Here is a 24,472-nt window from a genome sequence, read left to right on the forward strand (position 1 = left end):
AAAATGAATTCATTTCCTGAGATTTCCTCATCTAAACAGCAAAATTATTAGACATGTTTTATATTGAAATATGGTTCTTAGGCATGCAACTCACTTAATGATTATGACATCTTCAAGGCAATATTCCTCTAACATGTGAATAACATGGAAAAATAATTCATAAAACATGCTTGGGGAAGTTGATACTGCAGGAAAACCCAACTGGGATATTCCCAGCATGTTGGGAAGCATAACTTCCAGGTTGTCATAATGATAAAGAGCAAAAATATGACATGAAAACAGAGTTTTTACCAACATTAGTTCCCATTCCATCTGCAGTTCAGCATAGTAACTAAAATCACTCATAAGCTATAGTTTTCATGGTGCTGAGATTATAGACATGTGCCATCATGCCTAACTGAACGCTCCTTCTCTTCCTTTTTTTAAAAAAATTAGAATTAGTTAAGGCTCTAATCTCAATTCATTAGGTTACACATTATGTGTTTATGGTTTTTCCACCCACTAATATCTGTTCATATACTCCCATCCTTACATGAAGATGGCAGGGATATTGAGAGACAGACAGACAAACAGACAAATTTCTTTGTGCTTATCCTGTGCTTATGATCTTCACTATGGGTTAAGGAGTGCTGATAGATAATACATAGATTAAATACCATTTTCTAAAATTTCTTTGGCAATGAGGAATAAGGTTGTGGTGTTATTATGGGCTCCTCACCTCGTTTTATATATATTGTAGGTTTCATTCCTCACTCTATAGACACACATCTCAACAGATACAAAATAAATCTGATTCATGGAGTGTAGTAATTGTACTATATGTAGAATTTGACCTGATAATTAACTTTACTATTTTAAGTTCAAAGTGATATACACATGCACACATACCTACCTTCTCTCCCCCTCTCTCTCTCTAATATATATAGTTTGTATATTAGTTGCAATACAATTTGTACTCTTAACAAATAAAGTATGCCTGAAGATCAGAGGACAAAGCCAGCCACTAGATTAAACATAGAGGCCAGGCAGTGGTGGCACACACCTTTAATCCTAGCACTCGGGAGGCAGAGATCTGTCTGGATCTCTGTGCATTCAAAGCCACCCTGGACTACATGAGATTAACGCAGTCTAAAAGAGAAACAGAGCCAGGCAGTGGTGGCTCACACTTTTAATCCCAGTACTTGGGAGTCACATGCCTTTAATTCCAGCACTAGGAATGTTGAGACAGGAAGTGATGTGGCTGGACTGAGAAAGGCATATAAAGTGCAAAGAGACAGGAACTCAGTCTTTTCAGCTGAGGACTCAGGAACATTCAGACTGAGGATCCATGGAGACAGGATCTTCGCATTTCTGCCTGAGGATTCAGTAGTGGTGAGAAGTTTCTCTTGTGGTTTGTTCCTCTGCTTCTCTGATCTTTCAGCATTTACCCCAGTATCTGGTTCTGGGTTTTTATTAAGACCAATTAGGAGTTGTGCAACACACACACACACACACGCACACACACACACACACACACACACACACACACACACACACAGAGAGAGAGAGAGAGAGAGAGAGAGAGAGAGAGACATACTTTAAAAATGTCTATTTAAATGAAACTGTACCATTTTGGGCAATGATTTGATTGTCAAATGTAATTATTTTATTTGTGCATTTTATGTGTCTTCTTACATTATTTTCAGGAAAATTTTGCTCTTCATATAAACTGCTTTATCAGATAAGGTATTCAGTGAAAATCTCCCATGCAAATAAAACAAGCTAAACCAAGAAGCAATACATGAAATTTAATTTTGTATTCTAAATGCAAAAGAGGTGATATTAACTCTGCAAAGCCTTTTGTCTGCTAAAATTGACATCTACAAGCCTACATGTTACTACAAGAGTTTTATTTATTATAGATATTCTGACAGTGTAATATGATATACCTATACCCTGTGGGTCCAGATTGAAGAATCTTATCATGATGTCACTTACAGTAGGTTTTCTTAGAAACTAAAGCGCAATATAATTCCATCCTACAAGGTAGAAATCATTAATAGCAAAGTAAATATAAAATTATATTAAGAAATTATAAGCAATTTCAATTCTTTTTTGTTATCAGTACAATTTTTACTTTAGACTTCCTTTCTATGGGTTAAAGGTAATATGTTTTGACTTAATTATGGTGAAAGTATAATTAATTAGTACAGATGGTAATTGCAGGTCTGTGTGAAAAATGCTGCAAACATACAAAGATGAGGAATTTCAATGAGTCTGTAATGGAACAAAATAATCAGATATACATATAGTGTAAAGTTTGTCGTGTATATACAATCTTAACAGAAAAGAAAATCCTGCTATTTGCAATAATGGCAATCCACCTTAAGGGCATGAAGCAGCTCCAAACAATAAATTCATAAAGAAAAACGCTACTTAATTCTTCCTGTATGAGGAATGTACACAAGGGGAAATATTACCTAATTTTACTTGCACTAAGAATCTAACATAGTCAAAGAAACAGAGACGAGAACAGTGGTTGACAGGGACAGAGGAGGAGGAAAATGGGGAGCTGATGTTCACAAGGTCCAATCTTCAGTTGTATGTTTTTGTTCTCTTTCTACATGTAAAAATCGAAGGACAATGTATGAGTAACTGTTCTATAACTTGCCTGATTTAGACACATTGCTAGGCTAAGCGATAGCAATTTCCTACCGAGTGGTTAAGTGGATGTATGAGGAAGGGGCTGTGTAGGGTTGGTACAGGTTCATGCAAAGCCCATTTTCTTGAAGCCATTGGAAACTTTTTTGAGTTAATGAACATTTATGCTTGTGTATAAGGAGCCATAAGTACCAGACAATATTAACATGGGAATCAATATCTAATTGCATTACTAGTGAGTAGATTATTTCCAGTAGACAGGTAAAAACAAAATACAAAATAATAATAAAATTGCCTTGGCTTTATATAATTTCAAATGACATAAAATAGCAGGGATCATACACATACAGTGTTAAAGAGAAAACATTAGAGGGCTCTAATAGCTTGTCAAATTATGTTTTTGTACCAACAAAATAAAACCATATATATATATAAACTAAGTGTCTATTCTTAGTTAAGCAAAGATGTGACAAGATATACTACTTAGAGATGGAAGGATCAGTGTGCAAAAGGATGGGGCTCACTCACACATAGCATGAACTGGAGTTAAGGACATGATCACCTCAGAATACCTACATATTCAGTTAAGATGCCAAGACTAATTCCTATAGAGACCTTCTGTAAGAAGTTTAGCAAAAAAAGAAAATAAGAACTGTGGGATATTTAGAGATAAATGAACAAAATTCATTTAAGATCTATATCTGAAACTCAAAACTCATTTCTGGAAAAAAAAAACACCTCTAAATAAATGCACAAAAAATGCAGTACAAGTAGATAATGACAAAAGAAAAACTGACCCAGAAATGAGAGTTGAACACTCAAATAATTTGATACATAAGGAAAGTGGCAGAAGCACTGTGGGTACCCAAGGTGGTTTGCTACCCAGTGCACTGTCAATCCACAGAGCTGTGGTCCTTATGTAGGTTACATTCTGTTAGTAAAATCCTTCACCTTCATTTCTTCCTCATCATTGCATATCTAATCTGCTCTGAACACAGGCAAATTCCTCTTTTCTGTAGACATTTCTGTTCTTCGGCCCTAGGGTGTCTCTGTCTTGGAGAATGAATTCACTCCTAGCTTTAAATTCTGCTCAGGAGATTCCCAAGTCTGTATTTATTGTCTTAGCTTTCTTCTAGAGTTTCTGCCCAATTCAGCCATCCCTGGTCTTGAAAGGCAGCTGAGTCATCATGGCTTCAGATCAAAGCAACCATTCTATGTACATTTTTATTAAGTTTTCTACAACTACCTTCTCTACCACAGCTGGAACTCTGGACTGACATTTGAACCCTGTAATCTTCAACCTCATTTCCAATAGCTGTCATTCCTCTGCCTGAGTGGCCTTCACATATTTCTTTTGTCTCTATTTGCATTGCCCTTTTGCTTTTCTAAATTGAATGAAGGATATGGTAGCCAGTTTTTCCTCTGGATTTTATTATCATGTTTTATTAAAAAACTTACATATCACAGAATAATTTGTCATAAGAAGTACCTTTGATTTTTTAACTATTCTTTATTTCTTTATTAACTTTTATTTTCTAAGTAATAAACTGGGTCTCATCAACCATTTTCCATATTTGAGGTCTACAAAAGAACTTCTAAGGCAGATTTTAAGCTATCTTTCATATAACTTGTATTATTTAATCAGACATCATTGAAACCATGCTACATAAATTCATGAGTGTTCTGGACTCTGCAACATGTCAATATATTTTTTCCTGCCAATTTCTTCTATCTGCATCCATATGAATTCCTGTATTTAAAAAAAAAAAAACTTCCTGCCCATAGCAGCAACAAAAAAATCAGAATACATATATCTATTTATTCTCTGGTGCATTTTTGGAAGCTACAGTATGGACGACAGCAGAGCCAAGTTATCATTGCCTTCCTAGATGATTAAAGCCAAGAATCCCACTTACAAAGAGCCAAAGTATCTCTTTCAGTATGCCTGCTACTTTTTCTTCTGAAAAGATGTTCAGAATAAAGCATCCCATTCAATATCTAATGGAAACCTATGAGTGAATCCCAAAGACAAAGTATTATGTTTTACCCACTGCCCTAGGAAATGTCCTTTGTGTTGTGACCTTGGTCCACAAGGTTTGTTTCTACAAGAAGAAAAGGGTTGATATGAATTACATCATGAAATGATACTTTTAATTGACCACATGCTCAGACAAAAAACAAGTTTCAACAACTGCAAGATTGAAATAACATCTTGAGTCCTCTCTGCATACCAAAGATTAACGCTGGATATCAAAAACAACAGAAACAACAGAAAGCTTACAAAATCAGGGAAAGTGAACAACTCACTACTAAATGAAAATTGAATCAAGACAGAAGTTAAGAAATAAATTAAAAACATTTTAGAATTGAATGACAATGAAAACAACACACACCCAAATTTATGGGACACAATGAAGGCAATTATAAGAGGCAAACTAAGCATCAGGCTACAGTATGGGAAAATATCTTTACCAATGACACATCAGATAGAGGCTTAATACTTAAATATATAAAGAACTAAGAAAACTGAACATCAAGAAAACAAATAACCTAGTTAAAAATGGGATACAGTTCTAAACAGATAATTCACAAAAGATGAAACACAAATGTCTACAGAACACTTTAAGAAATGTTCAACATCTTTAGCCATCAGAGAAATGCAAATAAAAACTACTTGGGATTTTGTCTTACACTAGTCATAAGGCAAAGATAAACAAACAAAATGAACAAACAAACAAACAACAATAACAAAACAAATGACAATTCCTGCTGGAGAGGGTGTAGGTAAAAGGAAAGACTCATCCATTGCTGGTGTGAGTGAAAACTGGTACAACCACAATGGAAATCAGTGTGGTACTTCTTCCATAATCCGGGAAGAGACATAGATCAAGATCCAGATATATCACTCTTGGGCATATACTGAAAGGATCACATGTTCTACTACAGAGACATTTGCTCATCCATATTAATTGTTGTTCTATTCATAATAAGTAGAAATTGAAATAGTCTAGATGTCCATCAACAGATGAATGGATAAAGAAAATGTGGTACATTTACAAAATAGAATTTCATTTAGCTGCCAAAAAAAAAAATCATGAAATTTGCAGGTAAATGGGTGGAGCTAGCAAAAAATCACATCGAGTGAGGTAACCCACATCCCAAACTACAAATATGTGAATGTTAGCTTCTAATCCAATGATAGACATGCTACAATCCACATAACCATAGAGGTTAGGTATAGAGTAAGGGATTGTGGGGAGGGAATGGTCTCCCAAGGAAGGGGAAATAGAATATGCAGTTGTTGAGTGGCAGAGGGAGAATGGAATGGAAGAATTGAACGGAGAGGTGGAGGAGCTACGGGAGAGAATATGAGGAAGGATAGCTAACACTAAGGGCCATTTGAGGGGTCATATGGAAATGACTACAGTAGATGATTCACGAAGTAAATATATGTATATATATATATATATGAGAAAAATCTAAATGGAATTACTGAATAACAGGGGGGAAAAAGGCCCAGCTATATATCTCTTTCCACCTGGTGAAACCTCCATTTCCAGGAATGGTTTACATCTAATTGAGTTGTTAGCTAAAGGAATCCCCAGGAGACCCCCAAACAACTCCAAGTCTATTGCCAAGGCTATGTTTGTTCTCCACAAAGTGATTGTAAGGCCCTATTGTGAACGGCAATACTTACAATCTTGTTGAACATGGAGAAGATAAGCTGGTGGCTAACCTTCACCCATATTAACTAGTGCTCATGGTACTGAAAGGTACTCTGCACACTACTGGAGGAGAAAGTTAAACACCTAAAAAGCTATAAACCCTTTGATCTACATTGGTGATCTCTCTGTATGATACACTGGTACAACAGTAGCATAAAAGTTGTGGGAATAACTAACCACTATCTTATTGGATTTAAGGACTATGCCTGACACTTCTTGGCTAGCAAAAAAAATGACATTAGATAAACCATGGACCTAGGGGAAAACCAAATACTACTGTTCTGTTACTAAAGCATTATAGCAAGGAAATGACTCCTAATGACACTTTTCTATACGTATAGATCAATGTCTCACTCAGTCATCATCACAGAAGCTTCCTTTGGCAGTAGATGGGAATACAAAGACCTACAAGTGGGCATTGTGCAGAGAATGAGAGACTCTGGAATGCCCAGTTCTAAGTGGGACATCTTCATCAAACCTCTCCACTCAGGGCTCAGGGAATTCTGCAGAAGAGGAAGCAGAAAGATGGTAAGAGCCAGAGGGAATGGATGATAGGAACAGAACAGTGTCTTCCAGACAAAACAGCATGGACACACATAGGAACTCACAGAGACTGAGGCAACATGCCCAGGGCCTGTACAGGTCCAAGCCAGCTGGGGTCCCAAGGGCTAAAAGGTGAAAGTGGACACAAGCTCACATCCATACCTAGGAAGCTATCTTCAATTGACAACCACTTACAAAAGATAAAAGGGTTTCTCCAATAGAGACTCACTGGGTTTACAAAACACACTGGCCCATGCCCAGCAGAAGACGACCAACACAAAATGAACTCAACACTATTTTTGGAGCCTTTTTGTCTCATGGTTTTGTTTTGGCAGTTTTCACCTTACCAATCTTTTGCTTGTATATTATAATTTACAAATTTGTATTTTACTTTGTGTGTATGTGTGTGTGTGTCCCTCTGTGTTGTGTTTCTCTTGTGCTTTTTCATTATTTTATTTATTTTATTTTCTTTGCCTGTGTGTTTTTTAAAGAGAGAAAGAAATAAGGCACGCAGTTGGCCAGGTGGCGAGGTAGGGAGGATTTGGGAGGAGATGAGGGAGGAAAACTATGATATAAATATATTGTGTGAACAATGTATTTTCAATAAAAAATAACAAAGATAACCCCCTTAGCCTTGATAGCTTGACAGTTTCTAAATGGGACCAGAGATATTTTCATCTGAATGTAGTATTGATCACAAGTAATAGTCACCATATAATTGTTTTTAGTAACTTATCATTCATGACACATTACCTATAACATATCACTATAATGCTACATAACATAATGTAAGCCCAGAGATCATAAATGAGAGATAGTTAAAACGTATTAATAAACCATTTCCAAATACTAATCATATACATGCTACCTCGTAAAACCTTTCCTTGAATTCTCATCTTTTTGTCTTCAAATCCAACTATACCCCATATATCGTTGAAAAATCCCACCCCATCTTTTACATGGTGCTGTTTTTTTTCCATCTAATTAAGTTTCTGAAACCAAAAGGATATGGGCTGGGCCATATCACCTCAATGTTTATAAGCCATTCATGGTGCAGTAGACCATGATTGCATCCTGGTTCAGCTTTACAGTGAAGGAAAGAACCTGCCAGCTGCATACACCCCACATGCTCTAGACTGTGGAGTCACTCTGGTTTCTGCCGCCTAGCTGGCAATAAGTTGAATCAATGCAGTGTTACAAGACAGGCTGGGAAATGAGGAGTGATGAAAAATTGATCAGTAAAGATATCCAAGGAAAAGAACAGATGAGCACACTAAGCAGATGTGAAAACACAATTTTACAATATTTCTGGTTATGGGCAGCTTTCAGTGTTGCATATGGAGCAAGCAAATAGCAAGTTATGGATGAAAATGATACTACTCTTATGAACATGTTGGCTACAAAATGCTACAGAACCAAGGATAAGCTTTCTCAGAGAATCATAATCAGCTGGTGTTCCTGGTGACATCACAGTATTTTTAACGAAACACATGGTACTCATTGTAGAAATAAAATAAATGGCCATCTTCCCCCTTCTGTAGAGATCAGCAGAGGCACCCTGGCTGGTGAGTACAGCTGTTAAAGACAACTGTACAAACACTCCACAAATAACTCCTTGGTGACTTGTCTGAATCCAGAATTACTTAGTCTCATGTCTTCATAGAAGGGTGTGAAGTACATCACACTAGTGACTACTGTCTTATTATTCCTTCTGAAGAAATATTTTAATATTATTTACTGTTGAGGAATAGATTTTAAGCTAATTGCTGTTGGTAATTTACAATCTTTTTATGGGGATTTTATTTCATAATTCTGTAAGACTATGTATTTATTTTTAAATAAGGAAGTTGATGAGTTACTAACACTAAGCATGTTCTCATTAACACCTTGATTAACGAGAATCTCATTAATCCTAAAACACATGAAAGGAAAGATTACACTGAGGAGTTGAGCTTCCGTGCTTCACTTCTTAGAAATGGGTAAACAGCCAGCGTTACTTATGTATCCCAGTTGGTTCATGGCCGTGTGTTGACAGAGGGCACTATTTTAATACTAATTGTATAATAGATTAATTTATAGCCCTGTCTGCAGACAGAATTGCATCGGATTGACCTGTAGTTTCAGAAAGAATCAAAATATACGATCGGGAATTACATTTACAGTTTTGCTTTATGAAAGTTTCAAGTGAGAAGTCCCTAGTGATCAGAAAGAAAAGGTTAGTAGTTTTTTATTCTCCCAGCAATCCATCAGTCCCTCAATTCCATGTGAGACTGTAATGTCAATCCTGCCATCTCAGTAGAGGGGAAGAGAAAATCCCAACAGTGTTGGAGTCCTGGAAGATTGCTCCTCCCTCCAGAGCGCTTTAATTTTGTACAACGTGCATTTTATAATTTTTAATTTATATTCAGAAAGCGTGCTCTCTCTGGCTTTGAGACTGCACTCAGTTTCTGCATTTGATCCTTCAAACGGTTTGCTGTTACTACTTTAGCGTTTCAAATGTGTGGCTGGTTCTCACTTTCCTCGAATCCAATGGGATGTCTTGGAAAAGACGTGGTAAGTCTCTACACATAAAAGCAATTTCTGAATAGCAATGATACTTAAAACAGGAGGGGTCAGAAGCCGTGCTAAGAATAAATATGCATCATTTTTAAATTTCAGTTCTTCAGTGACCTAACTGAGGCTTGAAGACAGCAAACCTTCCAAATATCATACATAGCCAGATTTCTGAGGTCCTTGCAAATTTGCCAACACTGAAGAGCATGCAAATAAACATTATTTATCATATTATGCAAATGTTTCATAGCTGGCTATAATGTACTGAACTAAAATGTGGGAATACAAATGTGGGAGTGAGTTTCCTTCATTAAAGAATTTGGTTTAGAACAGGGGTCACCAAATAAACATGTAGTAGTCTATCAGACAGTAATAGCCTTAAGTGCTGAAACAGATAAAGGAAGAGAAACTCTACAGGATAGGAAATTAAAATCACTATCTATTGGTAAATGTCTGTAACATTAAGAGGGAAGAAAGCATCAGGGAAGCATATCTGAAAAACACATGATTTTATGAGACTGACATCAAAGTATAGGAACAAAATTATAATATTTTACAATTATGCACACAGCACTTGTCTTCCGAAAAATTCCTTGGGTTTGGGTGACTATTTGCACTGTCATGGATGTAGCCCAACTACAGGCATCTTAATTCAAGGGAACAAATCTGTAGAAATAGTTAAAAAGACAAACTCCAAATAATAGCTATTGTGAAACATTGCTATATTTCAAGAGTAGAAACTGAAACAGAAATTTGCACCTAAATGTAGCCACTGAAGCCAACATGCTCAGCCAATGGGATGATCTGAATCAAGTTTTTACTTGCTGAGAAGCTATCATCATCATCATCATCGCCCTACCATCATCAATTATCACCATCATCAATTATCATCATCATCAATTATCATCATCATGTCATCATCATCATCAACATCATTATCAATTATCAGATATTTCAACCATCACTAAAGAACGGAGACTGCAAATTAAAAGTTTCTTCCACAAAAATGTGGACCTGGAACAATTTTTCAAAGAACTTTAAAGGTTTAAGTCAGAGACTTTTAGGAAAGCTAACTTACAAGTTACAAAAATGTTTTAGTATCCCCGGGAAGGTGCTCCTGAACTAAAGACTGTTGCTTCCAAAGCCAATGTATTCTTTTTTTTTTTTTTTTTCAGATGTTACAGTCACAATAAACTTCAGATAGCTTGTCACTGTTGGAACTGACAAATTTTATGACTGTCATTGACTTTTCATTAAATAAAAATTGCTTTAGGAATACTATGGATATTAGCACTAAAAATATTTTTTAACTTGCTTACATGATTCAAGACTTTAATTTTCCCCCTGACTTTTCAATTATAGCTTAATACATTTATTTGTGTTTTCCAGAATCCATTAGTAGCATGAGTTCACTCAAAGTAAAAATATAAATCTTTAATATTCTGTTCAGAAAAAAAAAAACAGTGGAAAGCACCATAGGTTTTATACAGAGCATTTTATACTGGAGCTATTACTTTTAAGTTGTATCAAATGTAATAATTTAACAACATTAAGGAAAAATTTCCCCACTTCTGTTATAATAATGTATTAGTTGAAAGCCTTCTGCCTTGATTGGCAATTTGGGATGTTTTGAAATAGGTAAATGCTCTACATAGTTAAAGAAAACTCTTCTAAATATATTGGAAAAAAAATATTGAGATTTCGTGGTGGGGCACGTCTTTAATCTCGGCACTTGGGAGGCAGAGCCAGTCGGATTTCTGTGAGTTCAAGGCCAGCCTGGTCTACAGCGTGAGATCTAGGACAGGCACCGAAACTACACAGAGAAACCCTGTCTCAAAAACCCCCCCCAAAATGAGATTTCTGTTTATAAAAATGCAGTCTTATGCTATATGTGGTGTTTTCTTATAAAATGGTCATGCATGAATAAAACAGAAAAAGCATGAATGTGGAAACTTTTCTGTACAAAATTGAACTTAAAGACTCTGCATGATGGTGAATGTTTCCAAATGCAAACAGTTCTGCATATGTTTATCATTAATATAACATAGACTGACAAATAGTAAAAACTTTGAAATCTCAGTAAAAAGCATATCCTCGGCTGTCTTACTTCATCAGTGGTCAAGGTAGCCATGTGGGTATTAAATAAGGATTCCTGAGAGGAGGGAGAGGCCCTCAAGACCTCATTGCTTTCCTAGGGACTGGGCACTTTCTCACTTAACTCAGAGCACTGGCCAGTGTCTCTACTTACAGGAGGGTCTGCATCTTCAGCATAAACAGTGGTGATTGGTGTCCCCTTGACAGCATCTGGAGCCACCATCCCCTTGTAGATGCGTTTGCTAAATACTGGAGGGTAATCATTCATGTCCTGTAAAATGGAGATGAGAATTTAGTGCTGTAGTCAAGACTGGGGAAATGGTTAGGTCGATTCAGCTCTTTACATCATGCAACCTACTTGCCATGGCCAGCTGTACCCTCCCATATCTATTTATATCCCAACTGACAACCCAGAGAAGCCAGGTCCCTATGTCAATGTCTATGATGTCAGCTGACGGCCACCCTCAGAATATCACACACTTTCAAGGCTGAAGTGATGCTTGGAATTTGCTCCAGAATATCCCTAAAGGTATGATGCAAATTCTAACCTTTAAAAACATGAAGAAAATTTCTTTTATGGTGTGAATGTTTACGTGTCCATGTGTGCCAGTTCAGCATGTGTGTGTGGAGGGAGCATGCACGTGTTCCCATGTACATTTGAAGGCTCAAGTACAACTCCAGGTGGCATTCTGTGGATGTTTACACCTCTTGATTTGATATGTGGTCTCTCACATGCCTGGAACACACCAGTAGGCCAGACTGACTGGTCTGTGAGTCCCAGAGATCTGTCTGTCTCTGCCTCTGCAGTTATATAAGCAATGCTCCCATGGTTTGTTTTCTTTTTCTTTTTCTTTCTTTCTTTCTTTCTTTCTTTCTTTCTTTCTTTCTTTCTTTCTTTCTTTCTTTCTTTCTTTCTTTCTTTCTTTCTTTCTTTCTTTCTTTCTTTCTTCCCTTCCTTCCTTCCTTCCTTCCTTCCTTCCTTCCTTCCTTCCTTCCTTCCTTCCTTCCTATCTCTCCCACCCTCTCCCCTTTCTCCCCCATCTCTCTTCTTTCTTCTTTTTTTTTTTTAAATGTAGATTCTGGGCCTCAAACTCAGGTCCTCATACCTGCAGGTCAAGAACTTTACCAAACAAGCTACCCAGCCACCTAGCTCCCAATGTGATTTCTTAAAATGTTACATTCTGAATTTGGCATGCCTTTAATCCATGGGAAGCAGAGGCAGGCAGATCTCTAAGTTCTAGGCTAGCCTGGTCTACAGAGCAAGTTCCAGAGCTGCTAGGGCTACACAGATGAAACCATGTCTCAAAAACAACAACAACAACATAAAACTTTTCAGTCCAGGAAATGGGATAAGATGATGTGTTGTTACTTGTTTTGAATATCTTGCATACTTAATATGACTGTATGACCAAGCTTTGAAATGCCCTCTGATTTGATGTTCATTTTTATGAATATAAAATAGTAAGGAGGAATCTTCCCTGAAGCACACTACAGTGATGGTATTTGGAATTACATATGCTTACAGATAGAAAACAGCATTAATTTACTTAAGGGAAAATTTCAAAGCAATTTATATGCATCTGATTTTCTTTTCACTCTGTTGGTTAAGGCCTACTTTCAGTTATTAAGTAGATAATTACTAAGTTATGTCCATGATAACTAAGCACTGGATATTATACTATTGGATACTCTGTGACTCCAGATAACAATATTCCTGTAAGAAACCTCTCCTAACTTCCTTTTGACACATAAAAGTGATGGTCCAGACAGTTACTGACTTTGTCCAAACTGATCTATTTATTTGTTAGAGCCAAAAACAATAAATCAAGTCTCCTGAGAGGAAGAAGATTTTTCTTAACCATCTTATCATTTAGGGAGAACTGTGTGATATTTATTTCTGACTAAATAATGTTTACTACAGTGATTGCCTTAATGTTTGATTAAGCATCAACTTCTGCACTGTTTGGGAGTGCTTCAGGTCAAACACATTTAGGCATTGTGCACATGTTGTTAATTAGCTATTTTTACTCTTCAAGGCACCTTTTCTCATTTGCTCTTAAATTAATATGGCAAAACTACATTAGACATTCTTTCATATGTGTTCAGAGACATCTTCTCTACCCAATGCTAATCCAAAATGTACTAATTAACCAATTATAAACTTCTTTTTTTTTGCAGAATGGTCAGGGTGGTTATGTCTGAGAAATGAGGCAAGTTTCCTTTCATACGTACAGTATGGTAGGCTGGATAAGAATAACCCAAAGGTATGAGATATGAGATAGAAACAGTCCTCAGTCAGCAAAATTGAAAAATAAAAGGTACCATTTCCTCAGACACATAATGCTCACAACCTTTTCTATAAAAAGAAGGCTTTCTTTGTAAGTTATGGAGTATAGAATCTGAACTAGCAAATGCACTTAGAAGTGCTGGCTCTCCATAAGGGGTGATGTAAAGAGACACATCTTGGGATCCAGGAAAGGAAAATGGAGGAAACATTGCATACACACTGTCCATTTGCATACACACTGTTCACTGCTTTTTCAAGAGTAGTGGTTAATTTAGTGAGTATATCTTATAACTAAAGATGGGAATCCAATTTGTACCCCTAAACTGTAACTTCTAGAGGTTTTAAAAGGAAAATCCAACATCACACTTTTAACCGCATGACTTTCCAAAGCTTGAAAAACTCAATGTGCCCCTGTGTATTTTCTTCTGTAGCTATCCATGCCCCTCTGGCCCAAGGAAACACAAAGTTTTGTAAAAATTCCCTCTTTGGGATAGGATATAAGGGTGTATTCTTCTAGTTGCACTTATTCAGTTCTTGGGTGGTATTGAGAGAAAAGGCCTTTTATTCTTTTCTGCTGGGAAGGTATTTACTACATTCACGTTTATGAGTTCACCATGGGAGTTTGGATATCTGTCCTCATAAACCGATTACACACACACCTAAGGCTATAATAACAGAAGGCCATTACAAGATTGCTTATCATTCTCATTATTTTTGCTTGCCATTGACAGCATGAAGAATAAATCAATATAGTTATAATGTAGCAGTATTTCTTTTGATGGCCTACTGTACATGTTTTCATCTTATAATCTCTATTGTGGCTGAGATATGGGGCAGATTGCCCATCATTCTCCCACAATGCGCTGTTTCAGATGAGGCAGTTTATTGAAATGCAATGCCAACATGCATAATCAATAGTTCATTATTTTTATGCTTCAGGGACATCAAAGAAAAACTGCACATAACTAACTCTGCTTTTGTGTTCTATTATGCTGTAAATTTAAAAGCTCAACTTCCCCACTAGAGGGCAGTGTTGGCAAGAGGAAAGATTTCTTCCTCTGCCCTATAGTTAATTTTATCATTAAAATCCATTATAGTTTGCTTCCTGTGGTTATATTTGTTGATCTGAACAAAAATTAGTTTTTGTGTTTCAATAGAGCATTCTAAATATTACCATGGTTTTCAACTAAAACAACATCAGGGATCTCTCACTATGGTGGTTTTTTTTTTTTTTTTTTTTTTTTTTTTTTTTTTAAACCAGTAAAGCTTGTAATTTAAATCCATGCATCCTGCAAATAAAACTTGACCTCAAGATATTGTTATCTAGCTGGAAGAAAACATGAGTATCATGCATTCATTTTCAAAATTAAGGTCTTAAATAATCATGCAAACCGTTTTTGTTTTTCTTTTTTTCAGACCAAAGAGTAGATTTGGAGAATAATTTGAACATCATTCCAGGATGCTATTAGCTAGCTGGCCAGTTTATAAATGAATAACAAGTTGAAAAAGAAAACACAAAAACTAAGTATAAAGAGATGACACAAATGTGATGATTTCAGAAATATGAATCAATTATGGTCTAAATCTCCTTCAGCTCTGATGGCCCCCAAGAAGACACAGTGGTGGGTAACAGCGGATGGAACAGACTTCATGCTTCCGCCATTGTGTGTGGCACTGTCCTGTGCCACTGTCTGGCCACCATGCCCTCCTCCACCTCTTCTCAGTCAAGTACAGTTGGTTCTACTATCTGTGCCAATTAAGTCTGCTCCTGGCTACCCGACTCCATGTCTGAGCTGCCACACTGTTGTTTCCTGTAGGGTCGATCTCTCTTCTGTTCTCTTTTTGGAGGGTATACCTGTGAGGGATTTTGGCTTAATCTGGGTCACACTATTTGCTTGTTTTTTTTTTTTTTTTGAGGCGGGGAGGGGGATTCCAGCATGTATTGAAGACCAGCTGAGATAGCCAGTCTTGTGGACTGAACAAGCCAGTAACCAGCACTCCTCCTCCATGCCCTCTGCATCAGCTGCTGTTTGCAAGTTCCTGTCCTGACTTCCTTTGATAGTAGACTGCGATGTGGAAGTGTAAGCTGAATAAATCCTTTCTTACTCAACTTGTTTTTAGTCATGATGCTTCATCACAGCAATAGTAACCCTAGTTAAGATACCTAGATTTGTTAGAGAGAGGGAGAGGGAGAGGGAGAGGGAGAGAGAGAGAATGAGAATTTCCGAGTTTGTAAACTTCTTGCTGAGGCAAAATATCTGAGAAAATTAATTTTAAAAATGAATGATTTTTTTTTGAGTTACAGTTTCATGTTTGAAGAGCATTGTAGACCAAAGTTTCATACTTCCTGGTGGCCAGAAAGCAAAGAGAAAGAGCACCTTTAATATCAAAGACCCTCCCTTAGCCCTGTCCTCCATGATCTATCAATAGGTTAATTAATCCCTTTATGAGGTTAGAGCTCTGGTGAGCCAATCAGCGAGATCTCCGTCCCCAATGCTGCTGCACTGCCCACTGAAGAACTTCTGAGGGACGTTAAAGCTCCAACCATGATATTACAGGCGTACACTCATTATTATGATTTAAATATAAAGACCTGAAGTTTGGAGACCTTAAATTGCTCACTAAAGGCACAACTGAAATCTGATGAGTCAGACAGACCCTAAACCATTATCTTGATAGCTGGAGGCAACAACAAAGGGTACCACAAAACTCACCAGAACATTTTAGGGAAGTAGACCGGAATAGAATTTTCATTAAAAACAAAACAAAAACAAAGAAAACCCTCAGATAACATTTAAAGTATCTCTTTCTGAAACTAGTTTTAAACAATCCTCCAAGTATTCAATATAACTCCTTTGTCTTGAGAACTTACAGATTTTGCATTGCATAGTTTTAAAGTTTTTTATGAAAATTTTTGTTATGGATAAGACAGAAAAGGGGTAGAAGTTATATCTACATTAAAAATACAACAACCCATTCAATATTCAACCATCCAAATAGTTGTTTTCTCTAAAACCCAAGACAGTTTCCTCAAATATCATTCTTGGGAACATTAGTTCCAGAAGAAGCTTCACAAACAGGACCAAATATTCTTTATCAGTATCAAAAAATATCATTTTATTTTTTGAGATTCACAGTCTATAGTAGCATTATACGAAGTCTTGCTGTATAGAAATTGCATTTGCTTTTATGTAATCTAGCGTTTCCCAAAGTGATTTGTCTATGGTACGTGTGTGTGTGTGTGTGTGTGTGTGTGTGTGTGTGTGTGTGTGTGTGTGTATGTGTGCACGTGCGCGTGTGCACGAGTGTACTATCTCCAAGAATTAGTACACTATAACAGATTCCCAAGAGACAAGTCTGAGATATCGAAGATGTAAATTACCATTGTTTGGAAAACCGAATAACTTTAATCAAAACTTTCTAAGGATGTACTAAGATACCTAACATGACAAGCACCATACAGTGCTTAGCACGTAGCTCCTCAGGGCAGGGACAGCAGCTGAGGACAGGATGTAGCTGGGACAACAGAACCTATGGTAACTGGTGACAGGGCTTAGTAAGAATGAGATCTTAGCAGCTTCCTTCGCTCCCCCTGGAAGGGGGCTACAGCTTGTAAACTGTGACAAGACATTTTTTCAATTAGGGGTGTAAGAGCTAATCAGTGAAGGTTAAAGGGCTGTATTATATACATGAATAAGACACTTAGGACTTCCAGAAGCCATCATGCTTTACTGATGTAATTCTAAGACACCCATGTAATTGTTACAGTTCTGGGGACAAATTCAATCTCTGTGTAGGTTTTTATTGGCTTCCTCTAGTCTAGAGTGTGGTGATATTTTATTTGTGCTGAAATGTGATTTATTTGTATGTTAATAAATAAAGTTTGCCTGGAGGTCAGAGGTCAAATAGTCAGCCATAAACAGAAGTCAGGTGGTGGTAGCACAGGCCCTTATCTGATCAAATGGCAGGCAGAGTCTCTGTGTGGTCAAGGACACAGTCAAGCATGGTGACACACACCTTTATTTCCAATACCAATCATAGAGACCTGGAGGTCTGTCTAGACAGGCAGTGACGAGGAAGTGATGTGGTTGGGCTTAGGGCCAATGAGAAGGCAGAACAGCAAGGCAATAAAGGTGCAGGTTAGACAGGAAGAGGTTCTCTTGGGAAGCTATGGCTTGGTGGTAAGATAAGGCTAGTTAGTGGCTATTCACTATTTCTCTGATCTCTTTGGCTATTACCTCTGTATTTGGCTCTGAGTTTCTTATTTAATAAGACTGTTTAGAAATTAGTCTACACTAGAGGAAACAGGTTACATTTTAGCCCTCACATTCTAAACTGGTAGGATATGAAGAGATCCCAAATATTTCTCTGTATCAGCCGTAATCATGTCTCCCCAGGTGTTCAGCTTCTGAAATTTGGTGGCCAATGCATTAGAAGGAACACATTAATAAGATGCTAACCAGCAAAAGAGAAGAGCGGAGATATTTGAAGGCCACTGTACAAAGCCATTATTTCTATTTAGTCAAGATAAATAACCCTATGGAAGAGCTCAGTGTCTCTTTTAATTTTGAAATTTTATTTTATACAGGTGTTTTGCCTGCATGTCTGTCTGTGCACTACTTGAATGTCTGATGCCTGCAGATGCAAGAACCATCAGATCTCCTGAAACTGGAGTTACAGGTGTGGTATGAGATGCCCTGTGGATTGGGAATTAAACCCAGGTCCTCTGGAAGAGCAAAAAAAATGTTCTTAATCACAGAATAATCTTTCCAGCTCCATGTATCCAGTAAATTGGAAGAGTAGCAATCATTCCAATAGCTAGTTTCCTACAGTAATCTTTTTTTGTTCAAATGCCTCCATTTAGACAGGAAGATGACAGCTGTCCCTAGTCTTGGAATGTGTAGAGTTTCCAACTCTTGTGCCCAGGCCACTTCCTTAAGCCTTGGGTACCATGTCCCAGTCAAAGCCAGGACCCTACTCGGTGTTGTGGCTTTGTCAGCGTTGCTGGGGTCCTGTATATTGGTTCTTTCTAGAGGAGCTAACATCTAGTTTATATTCTGTTGCATAGCAACATTTTGTTCTGGAGGAGAGTCCCTTGAAAGAATAAAACATGAGGTCCTTCTAGGACCCACTGTTTGCCACAACCTGATCCTCTGTGTGCAACGTTTTATTCTTGAGCCTCTGTCCAGCCCTTCCTGTCCCACACAGGCACTCTGGGACAGGCAAGCACAGCTAGGGTGAACTCAATCACTTCTCTTCACAGAATTCCCCCATCTACTCACTCTTCTGGAGCCATTCTGATAGGATTATAATCAATGAAGGAACCCTGCCACTCTGACGTCATCTGACCTCACTCGTCCCTTGAAGGTGTCATTCACCTATGAACAAGCTCAGCCTTTCTGATTGGTACCCTTTCTAGTTCTGCAATTATATCATATCTTAGATTTCAAGAACTGGTTTGTATTATAACTTAGTTTGGGAGGCAAGGCATCATATTGGATCTTATCATTTACATTGTTTAGACCTTTTTTTGATATTAGGTATTTCCCCATAGTATGTGATTTATTATGTTTTTATACAATAACAGTTTGTTTATCAGTGCCCTCTAAATCTACAACAAAATATAGATTGTTTATATGATTTTTGTTTTAGACCATTGGAACTTGACACTGGAAAAGTCTTTTACAGGAATTTGTGGTAAACTTCTATTTTTTTCATTATGCAGACATACGTTCTTCCAAGTATTTGTTTATTTACCCAGTTGCCAAGGTTTAAAATATTAGATGAGCTCAACACTAAATACTTTACCATTTCATCTTTTTCTTCTTTTTTACAAAAGAAACCATGGCTCTGTTCATACTTTTCAAAAAGAGGGTCTTTAAGATGCTTTCCTTGTGGTGAGTGTTCGGGGAACAAATGTCTCTTCCTCAAATACTGTGCAATTATGTTATCAGCAGAACAGCTTGCCACACTGCTAGAAGCAGACAAACAGTTGAAACTTTGCAAGCTTGGGGAAGCTGCATTTGTGGAGAAACGTGACCTGTACTCCAGTTGTTGGTTTCAATAGTGTCTGAGAGAGTTTTAAAGTTTCAATTTGCACATCTCACCTAGAGTTACCCGAAAGATAAAGCAACCACCTGCATTAGAAATATTGTCTGAAATTTTAGTATGCTTATATAAGTTAGAAGAGAATTAAGAACTGATATTGAACATGTATGTAATTAAACATTAAAGAAGTCTTGTTCCAAATGTATGATAAATAAGAAATGACGTGGGTCAGGCAGATTTATCCACTAGGATACTTGACTTCTTTGAATAAAATGAAGGACTGAGGCACAGAATTAGTCCAACATCCTTTAAATGCTGAAGAAGGAATGAACCACAGTGAATGGATCCCTCAAAGATGCTGTTGTGAGGCCTCGTGAAACCTTGTGTTACAATAAAGAGCAGCATGGGACAAGGAAGAATTACCGAGGAGGCTGGAGTCTAGATAGGGAGCAGGGTGATTAATTAAAAACCTATTTTGATTCTGTGTTTTGTTTAAGTGAAATGATTGGCCCCAGTTTCGTTCTACCAACTTTTTCCAAGAATATAATCAAAGCAGACTGTGTTCCAATTGATTTGATATTGTTAGTCCCAATTGGACTTCTTCTGACCCCCTACACTCCTATTTGCTAGGACCATAGTTGTGTTGACCACTATACCTGGCAGTCATGACAAGTTCACAGCCACCAGAGAGGTAAGCCAAGTCCCCGGTGTCAGAGAAATGGAAGATTAATGCAGAATTGAACAATTAACCCACCTGTCTCTTCAGCCCTTTTTATCTTAGAGTCTTGAAATGACAAAATGAACTAGTTCATTCTGAGAACTCTTATTCATCTATACTCTGTCTCTCTCTCCTCTCTCCCCCTCTCTTTCTCTTCTTCCTGAATATCCACTTTGCTGTGGACTGTGGGCCATACTGTATCAAAATGAAGATCTGGTTTGACCAGTCACAGCATATGGAAGACTCACAGCCAGTCTTCAAAGATTTATTTAATACCTCTTTAAAATCCTTGTTGTAGGGTTATTTTGCAAGTCTTCCTAAGTACTTCATATTAATAAATCTTTATCATTGGTTTATACCATTGAGTTCCTATGACTTTTTTTCCCCAAAAATACACTGTGAGTTGAAGAAACAGATGTGGCATATAGAGTCAGGAGGGCAGTCATTCCAGGTTCCTTACCTTCACAATTACTGTGACTGTTGCTATACCAGGTGGCATTGTCCCATAAATATCAAAGGCCTCCACCAAGAAGGTGATGCTTGCTTCCTGGTCAGGAAAGGCCTCATAATCCAAACTCCTCAAAAGGGACAGTTCTCCAGTAAATGGATGCAGTGCAAAAAGGTGCTTCACTTCAGGGCTTCTGATCCGATACGACACATTTGCTCCAAGATCAACATCCTTGGCCTATGACAAGTTGGAGAGAAGAATGGTTACATCAGAGGGTTTCCCACAAGAGTGAGTGAGGGCTGGCTGATGGAAATGCATCACTGCCTGGAACAGCGTGGGTTTCATGATAAGAAGAAGACATGTAACTCATTTTTCAGGAAATGGAAAATGGAGAGAAGGAGAAAGGAAGAGTATAAGCTCATGAACATAAAATACTTTTTGAATTAAAAATACTTGTGGAGTGATTTACATAAACAGGTTCTAAAGTCTTCTAAGTAAATATGGAAACAGTTCCTTCTCTGAGGGATGCCTTGGAAGTATGGGGTAATGTATTCATCCACAAAGGCCACTCTCTTGCACTTTCCTGCCTCTGCTAGTATCTGCTTGGCACTCCTTATGCAGAAGGTGAAGTAAAGAGAATAAAATGAACTGATATATAAATCTTGCTCTCTACATCATACCCTGAAAGAGAACGAGGCATAAATATCCAAATAGACAGGGAAAGATAGTGTTTTATCCAAAGGTGTTCTGAATTGCAGCCCCGCTGAAAAGATGGTTTTCTGTGGAGGTAAAAGGGCCATTCCACTCAGTGGACAGAGTGGAAAGAGCACCTTGGTAGAGGTCACAGATTGGCAAGAGTAGAACTGCAGAACCTTGGGTCTGTTGAGTGAGTACCTCTGTCAGTCGTGTTCTCCTCTTATCTGCTGATGATATCACGGTAGAGGGAACCAGTCAAAGCACAGATTTCATGTCATTCTCCTGTTGAAAATTCTCCTGTTTCCACTCTCTCTCTGACCAACACTATTAGTCACCTTTCTGGCATTGTCACAAAATTCCTTTACTGAGAAACTTATAAAGTGGGGTTTCAGCTCCTGATCACATAGCCCTGTGTGGACATATGGGAGGCCAGGACATCAGGTGGTAAACAAGGACCAGAGAAGCCTTGTCTGTGTCCTAAAACCCAGGAAGTGGAGAGAAACAGGAAGGGGCAGGAGACTCAATATCTTCTTCAAGGGCATGCTACCTGTGTCCCAACCCCTAATAATTGTGCAGGCAGAAGATCAAGCCTTGAGAAATATGGGCCTCGAGGGACGTTCAACATTCAAATGACAGCAATCTAATCCTCTGAACGCAGTGACAGAACACAATGCCTTCTGGCTCCTTAGAACCTTGAACATCAATTAGCCTCTCCCTTGACATTTTGAGTGTTTTATTTTCACACGGCCTTGAATAATCTTTTCTGTTTCTCTCTTTATCTGGTAACCGACTTGCTTCTGAGCCCACGGTTGCAAAGTAGCTTTTTCTATTGAAAAGAACCACCCAAGGTTGAACAGAAGTTATAGCTCAGATTTCTAGGAACTTGCTTCTGACTACCAATGTTGAGAACTGTCTAAAGGTGACTAAGAATTCCATGGAGGCTGTAAATCCATCTCGATCACTTCTGCATCACCAAAAATGTATATACACTCATACATGTATATGTATGTAACAACAATTAATGAGAAAAGAGGACATGAATTTGAAAAAGAGCAAGGGAGAGTCTTGGGGATGATAAGAAGGAGGAAAAGGAAGGGGAACTGATAATTATAATATCAAAAAATAAAAAAAATATTAAAAATATAGCAGAAGACATTTGGGTGCTTATGATGCATGAATGTTGAAGAGGTAGATGGATGAACAAATGGAGAGATGATTCTCTCCTGTTAGCACACATCATTATTTGATCATTAATGTCTGTAACCTAAGTATTTGTTCAGGTATATCAAGAAAGTCTTCATAGAAAAATTCAAGCTGTGCTTTGAAGATGAAATATAAGCAGTTTTTTGTCTTTTGTCATATGTTTCACAGACCCCCTGTATAAGAGTTAAATGGGCTAGTACAAAAAAAAAAAGAGATTTATGGGTTAACCTGAGCTATTGTCTTAAAATGTCATGAGGTTCTAAGATTACAGTTGAGCAAACAGATTTGCACATGGAAATTCATTTAAGAAGATGATAACGTTGTAAAAGTGAGTGAAAAAATTACTACAGAATAAACAGTATTTTATATGTATGCATAAAGTATATGGGGAAATTATATTAGTTCACATGTGTATATGTATACATGAATGTATACATGTTATATATACATATATCTGAACACATGCATATATATGTGTTTGTGTACATTCATGTGTGTATACTAATGTCTATTTGATATTTGTGTGACCCCTTTGGTAGATGTGAAAAACATTTTTAAAATTTAATATCAATTTTTTTGAAGAAAATCAGATTTTTCTTCATGTAGTCAATGTGACAAAACCATCTAGCATTATTTTTATACATGCCAAAACACATAAAATGTATTATATTTCTTATGTTTGCGAACTTTCTCCTTTTAATTTTGTAGGTTCTCCCAGAGGATGTGTTTTCACATAAAACACAATATGAAATGTTTGAGGCATAATAAGCTTTATCCATGGCTTATCTGAATCTAAGTTATTCTGAGCTCATCCTATGTTTGTAGTTAAACTTCAATGTCTTATCCTCACAGCTAATCTTATAATACAGATTCCCTGGAATGAATGCTTATCCACACACCTCTATTTGAAGGAAGGTGGTCCCGGCTGGCAGATTCTCCTCAACAACAACTGTGTACGTTGAATTGGTAAAAACAGGACTGTTATCGTCAATGTCCAACACCTTGATGTACAGTGTCAGAGTTGAATGCCGTGGGTGCACGGCTCCATCCGTTGCCACGACAACCAGTTCATAGTGGTCCCTGACTTCCCTGTTCAGCTTCACGGCTGTGTAAATGCTCCCATTGGACGTGATGCGGAAGAGGTTGTTGAAGTTCCCCAGACTGTAGTGCACTTGGCCGTTTATCCCAGCATCTGGGTCTGTTGCCTAGATGGAAGAAACAGAGGGCTCAACATTACAGCTTCTGGCACACTGCTGATAAACTGTGCCATATTTTCTAACCAAATATTCTTTTTCCTCTAAAGGGAAAATTCAGAAAGATAATAAAGGTACAATTTGCAGTCAAAATCATGAAAAGAAATAAGCCATGATTTAATTATATACTCAGTGGAAATGAACATAAGCTGATATCATTAGAAACAGCAATATATTATGTCAGAGAAAATGAATATTATAAAAATGGAAAGTTTCATGTAGTTTTATTGCTATAGTAGATTTTGAATGTCAAAAATAGTGCTT

General features: G+C 37.4%; 1 protein-coding gene across 11 annotated transcripts in view; it reads right to left on the reverse strand.

Annotated features, from left to right (window-relative positions):
• Nucleotides 1–24,472, reverse strand: part of Pcdh15 (protocadherin related 15) — a 1,435,070-nt gene that overhangs the window by 165,094 nt on the left and 1,245,504 nt on the right. For all 11 annotated transcript variants that reach the window (XR_008219809.1, XR_008219808.1, XM_052744717.1 and 8 more), the window contains 3 exons: nt 23,855–24,160; nt 21,069–21,293; nt 11,710–11,826 (listed from right to left, as the gene is read on the reverse strand). Coding sequence is in view for 9 of the 11 variants with exons in the window: in XM_052744717.1 (XP_052600677.1) it covers nt 11,710–11,826; nt 21,069–21,293; nt 23,855–24,160 (648 nt within the window). In the remaining 2 variants the exon portion in view is untranslated. The remainder of the gene's footprint in view (nt 1–11,709; nt 11,827–21,068; nt 21,294–23,854; nt 24,161–24,472) is intronic.

This window comes from Peromyscus californicus, unplaced genomic scaffold (genome assembly GCF_007827085.1).
Source record: "Peromyscus californicus insignis strain IS unplaced genomic scaffold, ASM782708v3 Scaffold_19__1_contigs__length_69161282, whole genome shotgun sequence".
Taxonomy (NCBI): Eukaryota; Metazoa; Chordata; class Mammalia; order Rodentia; family Cricetidae; genus Peromyscus; species Peromyscus californicus.